The sequence below is a fragment of the Urtica dioica genome, chromosome 7 (assembly GCF_054948205.1).
Source record: "Urtica dioica subsp. dioica isolate 48M chromosome 7, U.dioica_male_clone48M_v1_H2, whole genome shotgun sequence".
NCBI lineage: Eukaryota > Viridiplantae > Streptophyta > Magnoliopsida > Rosales > Urticaceae > Urtica > Urtica dioica.
The window spans coordinates 48114785-48128950 of NC_142762.1; the positions used below are offsets into that span (position 1 = coordinate 48114785).

Here is a 14166-nt window from a genome sequence, read left to right on the forward strand (position 1 = left end):
GTTGAATGACTAAAAAAAATGAGTATTGATTCTGATATAAGGCTGTAGATAAAAGGAATTGATGAGCAATTCAACAAGAAGAAAAAAAAACGTAGATAACAGTGATGTTTTAACGATTACAGAGAAAAAAATTGATTTGGTAATAAAGCCAAATTATGATGAATGCAAAGAATTGATTGACATGCTAATATAAATGCAAACAAATATGCTTTTTTTTTATGGAAATTGATTATGATGTAATCAATACAAAGGAAACGCAGATGATTTATAGACTATTTTTAAAACCTATTGGCTTCTTTTATCATTCAGGGGATTGGAATTCTTTAAAAAAAAATCATTAAAAAATTTGGTACGGACATTATAATAGAACTGCAGAAGCGGGAAGAAGATGATGAGAGCAGGGAAGAAGATGATGATATGGTGTCCAGGATACTGAATAGTGACGAATTGAAGAAAATCATACAACAGCTGGTGGAAAAGATCCGATGGTCTTGATGAGACTGTACAAAGTGACGAGATCGTGTCAATCGTTTGACTTCTAGCGTTGAAAAGTCTATCGAAAACTGTTCATTTTTTATTCACGCCTTAGTTTTTTTATAATAGAAAAATCATCATTCTTTTCTCTACCCCGGACCGTCCGGGGAGGTTACAAAAAGGTTACTTTGTGTTCGGCTATGCCGAGTAAGTCTGCTAGCACAATGGCGAAGTCGATTATTGCCGAGCAAATTCCGAAATACTGAATCTCTAAGCAAAAAACGGAGAAGAATCCAACTTTCTCGTGTGCTTTGTTGAAGAAAACATTTTTGTTTTTTTTTTTGTTCGTAGTTGAAGAAAACATATTGCATTCTCCTTTATATAGTATTTTGATCTTGCGAATTTGATGTAAAGAATCCATGTGGTATTTTTTTCCACATTTGTTATTATTTTTTTTAGAAAGAACGACGTAAGATTTTATCGTCTATGAAGATTTTATATGCTCCAATAGAAATTTGGTGCATTTTTCTGCTTTGTTGTTTTTTAATACGAGGGAAGAGGGTATTATTGTGTTACTAAATTTTTTTATTGAGAGTTATACTAGGTAGGATGACAAAAATATGTACATATCGATATAAGAACAAATTATACATGTAACCTATTTACTCAAAATTCGCTTATGGACTTCAAGCAATAAGAAAAAGAAAAGAAGAGCTAAATATACATATTTGCCATTTAAGGCTAGACAAAATACAGGAAAACAAACAGAAAAAGAAAACACGACATGAGCGTATATTGTATAAAAAAAATAAGCACATTTTTTTATTATTATTATCATTAGCATGACTTCATACAATACAAGGGTAAAACAATATTCCATTACTTACCAATAAATAACACACCTGTGGCCTTCTTTGCTTCTCAAACCCATATAAAGAAATCTAAAGCAAAGACACTTCTCTCTCACACCAATACAATATCAATATCAATAATAGACACACACACACATATACACAATACATATAGAGAGAGATTATTAATTAATAGGGTGTTCAAGGGCACTTGGGGCGACCACCGCGAGTGGTCATTTTGGCGTAGCAAGGGCAGAGTTGCACAAATTCGGCCTCGCCGATAGTTGGGTTTGGTTTGACAGCTTCATGAAGCTGCTTCACAGCTGTACTCAAGTGAGTGCATGGACTTTGCTTCACTCTTATATCCCGAGTCCGACAAAATATATCGTCGCGATTGCTTGAAAACTCGCATTTTTGTTCTTTTGCTTTTATTTAGATATTTATTCCCTCTTGCTATTCTGCTCTTATCAATTTGACAGTCTTGATGTACTTACTCCAATGGCTAAGCAGTACATGGGATAAGGGACTAATCCAATGACAAATAAGAAAGATGTTACTATTGAAGTTCACATTATTCCCTGAAGCCCAACCCAGTTGATAAGGTACTGAACTATTTACCATGCCACATCATTGCCGTTGGATCCTTTTTGCCTAATACGATGATCAAGATTCTCAAGGCTGAGACTTGACTTGATCGATTTTTGCCTAATAGATGATACATGATTTTTTTAAATATATAGATATAGATAAAAATACCATTATGATGATACCTACTGCATGTAAAAGTTTTATGTCATAACACACCGTCGGAACATAAATTTCCATAGAGATTTTACCAAACGAAAGTAGTTAGAAACGGGAATTAGGTGTTTCGTCCTAAAGAGGATATCCTGATGCTTGTTTTAAATTGAAAAATTAGCTTTTATACACACACATATATACATATACAAATTATAAAAGAATTCGAATTTCCGCCAAGAAAGCAGCGAATATTATCCTTCTCAACCGTACAGAATTCCAGGGTCATATTGAATAAAAAGGTTTAGCTACCATTAATATATAACTACAATTTTATAACAATTAACATCAATTTAAAAAATTTAACCTCTCCAAAAATATTAAAACAATAATATGTTCACCATGAAACAAATACAAACAACATCTAATGAAAAAATGAAAAAAAAAACCCATAAAATTATAATTTATATGTTGAAAAACACAAATAAATGCAATTTTCACACAATTTCCCAAAATATTGTTGAATTTGCACTAATTTGATCGGCTTTTGGACGACGCGATCGAAATTGCGACGTAAAATGAACGAAACGACATGAAAATTTACACGCAATTTCGATGCAATATCCATGACACGAAATGACGAAACGCATATATGATCGTAAATATGTTAGACTTATCAAATTAGCGCAATTTTGGTGCAATTTTCACACAATTTTTCGAAATTTTAAACTTGGAGAGAAATACGAATTGGCTTATGACTTAATCTGAGCTTGGGCCCAAAGGGTAAACAGACTAAGACGCTCTAAGCACACTGACTGACGCTCTTAAAAAAAAAAAAAAAAAAACAAAAACAAAAACAAAAACAGAAAACTAAGACGCTCCCACTGACCGCTCCCACATATGACATATAGGTCTATGTTATAACTTAACACATTATTTGACCGTTGAAAGAGAACCCTCTCGATCTTTCAAATATAAAAAGAAAGAAAGAAAAAAAACGCCTTCTTACTGAAAAACCAACGGTCTTCTCTCTCTATTCCAATATTCCGAACAACCAACATACTTTTTTTGAAAATTTCTCTGCGATTTTCAATCGAAAGCAAAGGAATTAAGCTAGGGTTTCACAATGGCCGCTAGACGATCGTCAAAATCTTCATCTGATCGCCAGAACTGGAACAGAATCTACAATGGTCTCGTGAAGATGTTGATGATACAACAAACACAGCTCGAGACTCTCGTGCGAGAGAAGAAACTCCTCGAAGATCGTGTCAGACTGCAACACGATCGATGGCTCTCCGACGTTCGTCTCTCGGAACACCGAATCTCGCAGGTACTTCCCCCAATTTTTTCAATTTCGAACTCTCCTAATTTAGGGTTTTCCAGAACTCTTCTGATTTTCTAGGGTTTCTAAATTTTAGGGCTTTTTTTAATTCTTGCCATATCTTTCGACGCAGGTGAAAGAGAATCTGTTGGATCAAGAAAAGGCCTCCTCTCTCGAGGCTTTGAAGTCAGAATTGTTTGTGGGTTTGAAAGACAGAGAAGCGCGTAGTAGCAAATTGAGATTCGGTACATTTCTTTCTTACTTACTTACTTTCCTATTTCAGTTTAAATTTGGTAAAATCAGAAACTCGATTGGTAGTTTCTTCCAAGTGAAATTGGTTTTCAGGGATGGTGTATCATCTTGTAGAAATTATGAAGCTTTTTAAGTGTTTCTCGTTTTATCTTTCTTTGCACGTTGTTGTAATCGAAATGGGTAATTAAACATTGATCTATAAAGGGTTATATATGCCTTTCATAAGATAGCAAGTCTCAAAGTTTCCATTAGATGAACTGAATCGTGCTAATTTCTGAAGTAATTTTTAACCAGAGTGAGACTGAAACAAAGCATAAAAGTGATGTGCCTGAGTAGAATGATCTGCTGATATGCCGGCTCTGTTTGAGTAAATCGTAATTCTGATATGGGTTTTGCAGAGCAAGCAAAAAGTGAGCTCGAAGACTTTAGAGCGATGTTAAAGTTAGTCACTGGAAAATCCCTTGGCCGAAAGGTGAAAGTTCTGTTCTGCATTTCTATCTTAAACTTTGATGTGAGCTTTTTCTTATCTTTTGTAGTGATGTTCACAGGGTAAAGACAAAGACAGTAATGAAAAGTCTTCAAAAAGCTCAATGAACAACGAACAACTTCCCGAAAATCTACAAAGCAAAGAAGTAAAGAGGTTAAAGGAGGAATGCGATAAACTTCTTTTGGAAAAAAATTCACTCTTGGCGGAGAAGAACTTTGTGTGGAATCAGTACAAAGTTCTGGAAAAAGACTGTGAGAGCAAGTTGAAGAGTAAGAATTTGAAAGTAGAGCAAGCGGAAGAGAAAGTTCGGTCACTCATTGCAAGCATGGAACACTTGGAATCTTCGGGTGATAAAAAGGAGGAGAAGATTTCGAAGCTTACTAGTCGGTTGACTAAGATGAAGGAAGAGTCGGACAAGTTCAGGGAAGAGACTTATAGGCTCACTAAAGAATTGGACTTGTTGAGAAATACTAGAGCTAGTTTGGTTACGCCTGTTTTGAATCGATGCACAGCCAAAACCATCCTATCTTCTGATACGACTGGTAAGCCAAGCAACACGAATCTTGGGGCTTTGGCTTTGAGAAAAGAGTCATCTCATGAAAAGGTAAAATATGATTTCATGAAGTTCAATGAGTGATTTGTCTGTATTATAGCTGCTCGATTTGAGTTGATGAGCTGTAGATATTTACATTGGCTTTGTTTTAGTGTTTAGATTTGTTTACAAAAGATTATTATGAGGATTTACAAAATATTTATACGATCATCTGACCAGGGAAGCAAAAGCTCAAAGAGAAGAGTGGCTGAAGAAGTTCGGGGTGTGTTGGATTCTCCAAAGTTATTCACGTCTTCGTTTAAGGTTCCGAAATTGAAGAACTCGCCTAATGTTATATCTGCAAAGCCTCATATTCACTAAATTTAGTTACTCTTCTGCTTCTGTATAACTGTTATTCTTTTTTTTTTGCTAGTGTGTTTACTGTTATTTATGTATCTAGCGTAGGCCATTTTTTTGTTCTTTTTTTGTAACTATGTATAATTCGTGGTAGCTTCTGGATCTCTCATCTAGATTGAAAGGAAAAAATCGCCGATTAAAATTCTCTCAATGAAACTCTTAACTGTTTTTTTTTTTCCCTTTTTTGTTTTTTTTTTTTTTTTTTGTAACTATGTATAATTCTTGGTAGCTTCTGGATCTCTCATCTAGATTGAAAGAAAAAAAAAAACGCTGATTAAAATTCTCTCAATGAAACTTTTGCTGTAATTGTCAAAAGAGTTCGTTATTCATTTAATTAATTAATTTTACTCTTTTAGGAATGAAGTTAAAAGGAAAAACGACGAAATTTGTAAAAAAAAAAAAAAAAAAAAAAAAAAAAAAAACGACGTAGTAACGAGAATTTGTCAAAAACATACATTCAGAGTAATCACACAATTTAAAGTGGAAATTTTAAACATAAATTAAAATCCATGGTTGCAACACAAAATAATTTAATGAATATGAACGTAACTAATTGTCAAAAGAGTTCGTTATTCTTTTAATTAATTAATTTTACTCTTTTAGGAATGAAGTTAATAGGAAAAACGATGAATTTTGTAAAAAAAAAAAAAAAAAAAAACAACAACAACAACATAGAAACAAGAACGGCAAAATTCATAAAAACGACAGCAATAGAAAAACGACGAAATCCATATTTGTCAAAAACTATACATTCAGAGTGATCACACGATTTAAAGTGGAAATTTTAAACATAAATTGAAATCCATAGTTGCAACACAAAATAATTTTATGAATATGAACGTGACTAGGTTATTGATTTTCTTTTATATATATATAAAAAAAAAAATTAACATGTTAAGTTAATTTTAAAGTAAACTAGCACTATCCTTAGAAAATAAAAGGCGGATATCAGGTATTAATATGGTAAATCAAAGAAAACAAACAAAATAATAAAATATATATAAAACATCAATTAAACGGGGCTCAAGGCGCTTTGGTTTTGGTTATTCTCTCTGTTGTATTTGTCTTTTTCTAATTCCAAGTCGATTCGAAGCTCGTTCAACAAAACAAGGCCGAGTAATCCAATAGTAAGCCATAAAGCCAAGCAAGCAAGGTTGAAGATGATGCAATAAGAAGCCTTGGAGTGTGACACTTTTCCGATGGTAGACTTGTAATTATCTACAACGCCTTTCGCGACAAAGAACATGCCGGCTAAACTTCCAATGATAATTGTAGCTCCAGATCCCCTGTTAAATCCGATCTCACATTTATCAACACACTCTATGTGTACTTAGATTCTTTTGTACATTTGATATTATATATTAAAAAAAAAAAAAAAACTCGATAGAAAAATCGCTTACAGTTTGTCGGTGTCGTGATCAATGAGTTTCTCTTTCTCCCGATCCATGTTCGGGTTCGCGATATTTGACTGCGAAAATAAATAAAATTTATTATGGGAGAATTGAACGTAAAGTCGAATCCAAAGCAACAATGACCTTCGTGACAATCGGCGAATTTATGGTGAGAATATAGAAGTAGCTCTTTATATATTGTATCTCTATTTTATTTTTAAACTCCCCAAACCCCGCTATATCGAGTTCGACATTTAGTCCCTCACATTCATGTTATTTTTAAATATATAGCTGAGGGCTCCTAAATCTAGCTGGATTTCGATTGTGATATATTATTTTTAGATCCGATTTTGCAAGAGTATTCATATAGACGCTTTTGACTTATTTGCTTTTAATATATTTGATATACAATATCAATATTATATTCTTATTTCTAAACGAAAAATTAGTCGATCTAAGCCACATCAAACGTTGGAATTGTAATCTAGCAAACGTTTCGTTTAATTTTCGAATCTAGCCAAATTTGATGACGTGTCATATTTATGTAAGATGGTATTTACTATATTAGCCTTGGTTTGGTTTCAAAAATACTAGCCCACGTTAGAAACTTGATTTTGTAGCCGAATTTGTTATATTCGGTTTATATTTCGAATTTAAAAAAAATTTATATACTTGGCAAAGTTGGTTATTGAGCGTTTTTTTTTATGAACATTATAGCCGTGTAAGCAAATACAGTGTAAATGTTAGTAAATTTTTGTTAATCTCCGTCGCTTTGTTAATTTCTGTTAATTATGGTAAATTTACATATGTGCAGGTAGAGCCGATTTCTTTCCTTTCCTTTAATACGCATTTAATACGGTATTTTTGTTTTCCAAATTTATTTTCTAATTTTGAACGGGATTTTATCATAATTACGTGTATTCATTATCTTTGTTTGAATTATTCAATCAAATAAATATTTACTTTCCCTTTTAATTACATCACCGAATCTCATATTATGAATTCAAAAAGCTGAAATTAAATTGCTGAAATTATAGCCGTGTAAGCAAATACAGTGTAAATGTTTGTAAATTTTTGTTAATCTCCGCTGATTTGTTAATTTATGTTAATTATGGTAAATTTTGTGTGCATTTATTGCATTAAATTTTCTCTTTTAATTACATCACCGAATCTCCTATTAAATTAGCTAAATATCCAATTAAATTGCGAAAAAATCTGAAATTAATTGGTTGTATACAATTCAAACCGGTCAAACGTGGGCTAGTGTTTTGATCAAGTAAGTATAATAAAAAGGGTAAATTAGGTATTTTATATCCGTAAATTTCAGTAAATGGCTAGATTGTAAAATTTACCAAACGTTGGCTAGATTCCAAAAACCATGTTTCAAAATGGCTACGTTGCTAGTTTACCATTTCTAAACACATTACACGTCAGCCCTACAAAACCACTAATCCTAAATAAACATACCTCTATTCTATATTATATAAATAGTGAGAGAAGTGTATACGTACGTACTTTATTTCTAAACAATTGGATTTCGAGCTCTTAGGTTGATAACCAAAGCTCTTTCGGGATGGCAGGTCCGTGATTCTAGTTCACTTTTTTTTTTGGCTCGTGAGTGTTTTTTTTTTTCTTTTTCTTTCTCTAATAATTAACACTAGTATATGTGATGTGTATAATTAAAGGTACAGAGAAGATAGACCATTGTGGGATTCACCTTTTTAAATCAATAATGGGTTTAGCGACGACTATGGGTTGTTGGGGAGGCATTACATATCACTCGAAACAAATTGCATCGACTTTAAAATTTCGGGGCTCATTCTTTCCCAAACTTCTTGTTCGGACTGCTTTTTGCTCTATTTTCCGTTTTCATCATCGCAATGCTTGTCTTTATAATTTATCTCGCTATCCAAATTGTTATTAGGAAGTCATGTTCTGCTTCTAAATACGCCCTCTTTTGATCTAGTGCAATATTTGTCACGGTTCAGGGCTTTATTTGGACTTTCTTAATTTTCATATCAATTCAAATTAAGACCACGATTCTACGTTTTTGTTGCTGTTTGTTTTCATTAATGCTAGCTAAACCCTTTCATTCGGCATGACCCCGGAATTCTAGCCGTTTGAAAAGTATACTACTTATCACTCTCTCTTGCTGGAAATCGGAAGTCTATTTACAAGGGAGAAAAAAAAATTCAACCTATTACAATTTGACATCAATAAATTTAAGGTTAGGCCTGGAAGGATTTAACACCAAATTTTCAATCTGCCTGTTTAAAATCCGTCTAGTAAAATCTAGAACATAAATATCCATGTTGTTACTAGAGATCGACGGTTTTTGTTATTGAAAAACATGTTGTTATATATGATGTTGGGAACATCTGCGCTATGACGTCTGGTGTCTTATTCCACGTCAGGATCTGTGATTGGAATCTCTGCAGGGTCTTTGTTTCATATATGTTTTTGCGCTTTTTTTTACCGACCAATGAAGTTTCACCATCATTATAAGTGACTAGAATGCAACTTTATTTATTTTGTTAAACACTTAGTTTGAATTAATTATTTCGTACAAAAAGTCCTAAAATTAATAAAGTTTGAAGTTCACACCTTATGAATAAAATAAATTAAAATATAAATTCAGGATGTATTTTTATGAGTAATTATCGTTTGAGCTTTCAAAAAAAAAAATTACTCAGAAGTTATTTTGTTTTATAAAAGACTATAATAGTTCATATGACTACAAAATTGAAACTATCTTCTTCAAGAGATGGAGAAATCAACTATTCTTTTCATATTAAGACAATCTCTTGAGTCTTGACTATGATTTATTTCTTATGATAATAAATTAAATATCATAAAAAGGCGTCGGTCACCTCTGCTGCAACGGGCGGCTCAACTGCTTGTGTACTGGTGTATAATGAAACATAAAAGTTAGTCTTCACAAATGTAATGACTTGATAAAAGCCCCACATCGCTAATAAAATATAGTTGTAAAATAAAATAAAAGCTATATAATGTGTTTGTACACATAATTTTGGCTACGCTTAAATTTAACAATCTTCAAAATGGTATCATTTATGCAAAAGTGTGTCTTTTCGAAATTTTATCCAATTCTAAAACTTTTAGATTGTTTTTAAAACTTAATTTTTTTTCTTCCATAGTGGTAATTTTGTTGCCTTAAGGAATATTGTAAAGCAAGACACTCAAATTATTTTGGAGGAACGCAAAAAGGCGGACGAGATCAAAGCAACTGAATCCAAAGTTTGATCAAAACACTAAGTCACCATTGCATCCACTGGAGATTGATCACATGAAGAAGTCAACCAAACATAGAGGAAAAAGTCAGATGAACAAGCGTTAGATTTCACTCGAACCAGATTGCAACGAGTTTCAAATCATCTACTTCTCGCCAAAAAATTCTCATTCGCAGTGTTTTCTGCTCTATTTTCCGTCTTCATCATTTCAGTGCTCGTCTTTTCAGTTTATCTCATAACTGAAATTTTCTTCATAGCTTGGAAGACTTTCAAGACGCCTTGTTTACCATCTCAATCCACGAACTCACCACAAAATAAATAATATTTTATGTAAATAAAATATTTGTCACATTTCACTTTTATTAGACGATGAGGCTTTATTTTAATACGGTTTATAATTTCTTAATTTTCATATCATGTCAAATTAATACCATGATTCTACGTATTGGTTTATGTATTCATAAATGGAAGCTAAAGCGTTTGGTTCGGTATGACCCCGGAATTCCAGCCGTTTAAAAAGTATACCATTCTTCACTGTCTTGCCGGAATTGAATTTTTATTTACGTAAAAAAAAATTCAGGTTATGTCCGAAAGGATGGAACACCAAATTCTGTTACGCCCGTTTCAAACTACTTCGTCCATCTAGTAAAATCTCGAACATAAATCTACGTGGTACGAAGTTTAACGAAGTCTATGGAATGTGTTCCTGTTTGTTTTCATATTTTGGAATTAATAAGGTTTAGTGTTCAAACCTTATGAACAAATAAAATATAAATTCGGGATGTATTATTATGAGTAATTATCGTTTGATTGAGAAATTGTTTTCATTCTCGACTATAATAGTTCATATGATATTCGTGTTATTGGGTCAGTTTTAGTATTTGCAATATTTACAATATAATTGACCAGGCCCAAAAAATAACAAATTCAATAACATAATAAACATTAACCACTTAGTTATTTGACCTAAATTCGTAATAATAAATATATTCATTTGTACTAGTTGCATAATTTAACCCCTCCAAGTGCACAATTTAAAACTCCCTTAATCTCATAATTAAAAATTCTAACTAACTAAATACGTAAAGTTAATCCCTTCCCCTCTTATCCAAAAGCTCATACTCTCGTACGCCTCCTTGACTGTTCTCGCAATTGGTGATCCATTGAATGAGCATTTAGTGGAGACCCTTGTGCCTTTGTGCTGTTATTTTACAGAAACAACTAAAATTACTGAGTATTAAAGATATCGACTAAATTTTGAAATTTTAATACTATCAATTTTCATTAAAATAAAAAATAAAAAAATCCGTGGATAGTTTATTGACTTAGAGCTAGATATGTCATCATACAAGTTCTATGAACATGTTCCAACTAAGGAAACTTGAAACTTAAGTTCCGATCAAATCTATGAGTAAAGGTCAAATTTACAATATGAATAAAAGAATAAATGAACAACGTGTCAGTATTATTGGGATTAAATTTATTCAGACAGTATTTCTGGAATCAAAGTTCAAAAAGTAACTTGGCCCAATAAGGAAAAGTTCAGGCCCAATCCAACTCAGCCTAGTTTTCGACCAATTATCAGAGACATTCGTTTTTCATTCCAGACAAAGCTCTCAGGATTACACCAATGGAGTTTTTAGGGTTCATATGATTGACCAGGCAATGTGACTGACTTAAATCAAAATTTCTCGACCGGGAATCAGAATTTTATTTATTTCTGAAAGCCCTAACCAAACGGAAACCCTAATCGAGAGGCGAAATGCCTTCTGAGGATGCTACTCCGGCGAGGAAGAGAAGCAATGTGGAAGAAGACGATGACGAGATATCTCTCGGCGCTATGCTCAATCGGAAGAAGAAAACTAACGCGAATTCAGGTTCGAAGCTGAGCCTCAAAGACCTCAAAGTAAAGAAAGAACCAGCGCCAAATTCTGATTCCAAAGACGTCAAAGTGAAGAAAGAACCAGTGCCAAATTCTGATTCCAAAGACGTCAAAGTGAAGAAAGAACCAGCGCCAGATTCTGATTCCAAAGACGTCAAAGTGAAGAAAGAACAGGATTTCGATTCCGATAAGAATGTTAAGGCTCGCTCGAAGGTTTCCAAAGTTAAGAGCGAAGTCAAAGACGAAGACGAAGACGTTGATATCAAGCCCATCCTCAGGAAGCTCTCTGCAGCTAAGCCTGTAAGATTTAATTTGATTTGTTTTGGTTTAAAGGTTGCTTCTTTTTTGGGGAAATGAACATTATTGACGTAGAAATTGGGATTATTTTCTTTTGTGTGTGGATATTAATTTGGGGTTAATGGATTTGAAGAAGGCGAAGAACAATTCGGATGGGCAGAAAAAGAGGCCGGTTTACGAGTTGCCCGGCCAAAAGCGAGAACCTCCCGAGGAGGTAATGCTTTGATTGTGAAGTCTTGTGTGTTCTTTTTGTTTGTTTGTTTGGTTTTAAAGCAAGATTGTAAATACATTCTTGGTTTTCAGAGAGACCCATCCCGTGTTTTCTACGAAACATTGCTTGAACAAAACCCCCGCAGCGAAATGGCACAAATCTGGTAAGCTTTTCTTATCCATCTGGAGAAACATGATTGTAAATTGTATTGCTGCTCAAATCAAATCATTATTGGGTTCTAGAGATGTAGTTGGACTTACACACCCCTTTTCACTGTGAAGAAACTCGTAATGCCACTCATTCCTGTGTTCTCTTTTTCATTATATGAAATTATGAATCAAATTATTCGATTTTAGGCGTAAAAAATTTCAAGTCATTGCACTTTGAGAAACTCAAATTGCCCACTTATGAATTAAACTAGAGTGGAAGAGGTTGGTGCTGGATTTCAATTTTCAGCCTGAAATCAATAGGTCATCTTTGATTTAGTGCCAAAGTATCCACATTTATGCTATAATTTATGGTTGAATTGTTGTAGGATGATGGAATATGGTTTACTTCCGAAAGAGTTGGCCGCGGAAGTCTTTGAGAGACAGAAGAAAAAGAAAACTCTCAGTTCTCCGGCGAAAGCCGTTAAAAAGCAGATTGTGTCTCCGGGGGTGAAAAAGACGACTCCGTCCTCGGCCAAGTCTTCGGATAAAAAGAATCAAACGCCCTCAAAACCTACCGAGACTGCGAAGCCGACGAAAAAGCGTAAGAAATCGGATGAGAGCGAAGAGGATTCCGATGATGACTTCATCATTAGTAGAACCGCGAAGAAAAAGAGATAGGCTTTGTATTTAATTTAAAAAAAAAAAAAAAAAAAATTGATTTAGTATCACATTATGGGTTTTTTAAAAGCATGATTGAACCTGTAGTTTATATAACTGTTTATGTTTTTTTAGCCAATGTGACTCTAAATTCAGTTGTAGAAATGACATTTTTTTTTGTCTCTTCTTCGGTCTCATACTCTCAATCATGTTTATCTTCGTTTTATATGTAGCAGTAGTAGTATGTTGTAAGTAATCTTTTAGAGTTAACTTTTTTTATCAATAAAAAAAATCGAGTTTAATTATAAGAAAAGGTTTTTGAATTTAAAGTTCTATCATCAAGACTATCCAAGGTGTCTATAGAGGTTATTTTAATTGGTAAATTTAATCATGACATTTTAGAGTTCACTTTTTTATCAATAAAAAAAATCGAGTTGAAATATAAGAAAATGTTTTTGAATTTAAAGTTCTATTATCAAGACTAATCAAAGGTGTCTAGAGAGGTTAATTTAATTGGTAAGCAGCACTAAGCACCGAACATTTTAAGAGGCATATTTTATTGTCAAACCGATCAAAGAATTTTGATCGGTTTTTTACTATTTAGTTAAAAATAAATCGGTGAAAATTTTTGGGAAACCGAAAAAATATAATAAACATTAATCGGCTAATTTTTGTCTCCAAAAGAAGTCAATTTTAACGCCGCCCCTTATATGATGAACTCGTATGAAACCTAAAACATAAAAATATTCTATTGAAGTTATACATTGTTAAATTTGGGCATTCGACCAAAAATTCGTTTATGGTTCCGACTGAAAATTATGTTCCGGCCTATGAAGACCAAAAGTTCCGTCCTCGCGAAACATGAATTTTTGGTTCCGAAAAAATAAAGACCACCACTTCCATGGTTTTTGAGAGATGGCGAAATATTATAAAAAAAAATAATAATCTTAACGGTCTAATCTCAAATGCACGCGCTTCTGGATGGTATTGGTCACTTTTGATCTATTTTATGGATATAAAGTACTGGTTTGAAGACTCGTCAAGATTAGATGTTTTGATGGGCATGTTCTAGACGCTTAAAATTAAATTTTTTTTACTTTATAATTCCAACTCGTATGTAAATATAGTATAATTTTTTTTTCCTTTCTCTCTCTTTTTTTCTTTGCTTGTAGTTTTTAGTTTTAACTTCTAATTATCATTTGAAAAGTTTGATTTTTGAAAGAAAGAAAAAAAATTGATTTTTTTAAACGTAACAG

At 32.9% G+C, this 14166-nt stretch overlaps 2 protein-coding genes across 3 annotated transcripts; both read left to right on the top strand.

The window, feature by feature from the left end:
- Positions 1–3032: 3032 nt before the first annotated feature.
- LOC149392456 (cytomatrix protein-like protein) lies at positions 3033–5194 on the top strand. The gene is made up of 5 exons (XM_089618787.1): positions 3033–3393; positions 3518–3629; positions 4035–4108; positions 4185–4727; positions 4896–5194. Exons 1-5 carry the CDS (start codon positions 3190–3192, stop codon positions 5034–5036), a joined length of 1074 nt encoding a protein of 357 aa, XP_089474913.1. The 5' UTR covers positions 3033–3189; the 3' UTR covers positions 5037–5194.
- A 6125-nt stretch (positions 5195–11319) lies between these two features.
- LOC149392457 (nucleolin) lies at positions 11320–13095 on the top strand. 2 transcript variants are annotated; one of them, XM_089618616.1, is made up of 4 exons: positions 11320–11896; positions 12027–12107; positions 12197–12267; positions 12640–13095. In XM_089618616.1, exons 1-4 carry the CDS (start codon positions 11477–11479, stop codon positions 12929–12931), a joined length of 864 nt encoding a protein of 287 aa, XP_089474742.1. In that variant the 5' UTR covers positions 11320–11476; the 3' UTR covers positions 12932–13095. The 2 variants fall into 2 exon arrangements, with proteins under 2 accessions (XP_089474742.1, XP_089474743.1); XM_089618617.1 differs by having other exon boundaries at positions 12030–12107.
- Positions 13096–14166: the final 1071 nt, after the last annotated feature.

Excerpts from the sequence above, each read along its gene's own strand:
- LOC149392456 (XM_089618787.1), top strand. The coding sequence starts at position 3,190 with ATGGCCGCTAGACGATCGTCAAAATCTTCATCTGATCGCCAGAACTGG. Across the intron at positions 3,394-3,517 it reads CGGAACACCGAATCTCGCAG|GTGAAAGAGAATCTGTTGGA; the intron begins GTACTTCCCCCA and ends CTTTCGACGCAG. Across the intron at positions 4,109-4,184 it reads GAAAATCCCTTGGCCGAAAG|GGTAAAGACAAAGACAGTAA; the intron begins GTGAAAGTTCTG and ends TGATGTTCACAG.
- LOC149392457 (XM_089618616.1), top strand. The coding sequence starts at position 11,477 with ATGCCTTCTGAGGATGCTACTCCGGCGAGGAAGAGAAGCAATGTGGAA. Across the intron at positions 12,108-12,196 it reads AGCGAGAACCTCCCGAGGAG|AGAGACCCATCCCGTGTTTT; the intron begins GTAATGCTTTGA and ends CTTGGTTTTCAG. Across the intron at positions 12,268-12,639 it reads AGCGAAATGGCACAAATCTG|GATGATGGAATATGGTTTAC; the intron begins GTAAGCTTTTCT and ends GAATTGTTGTAG.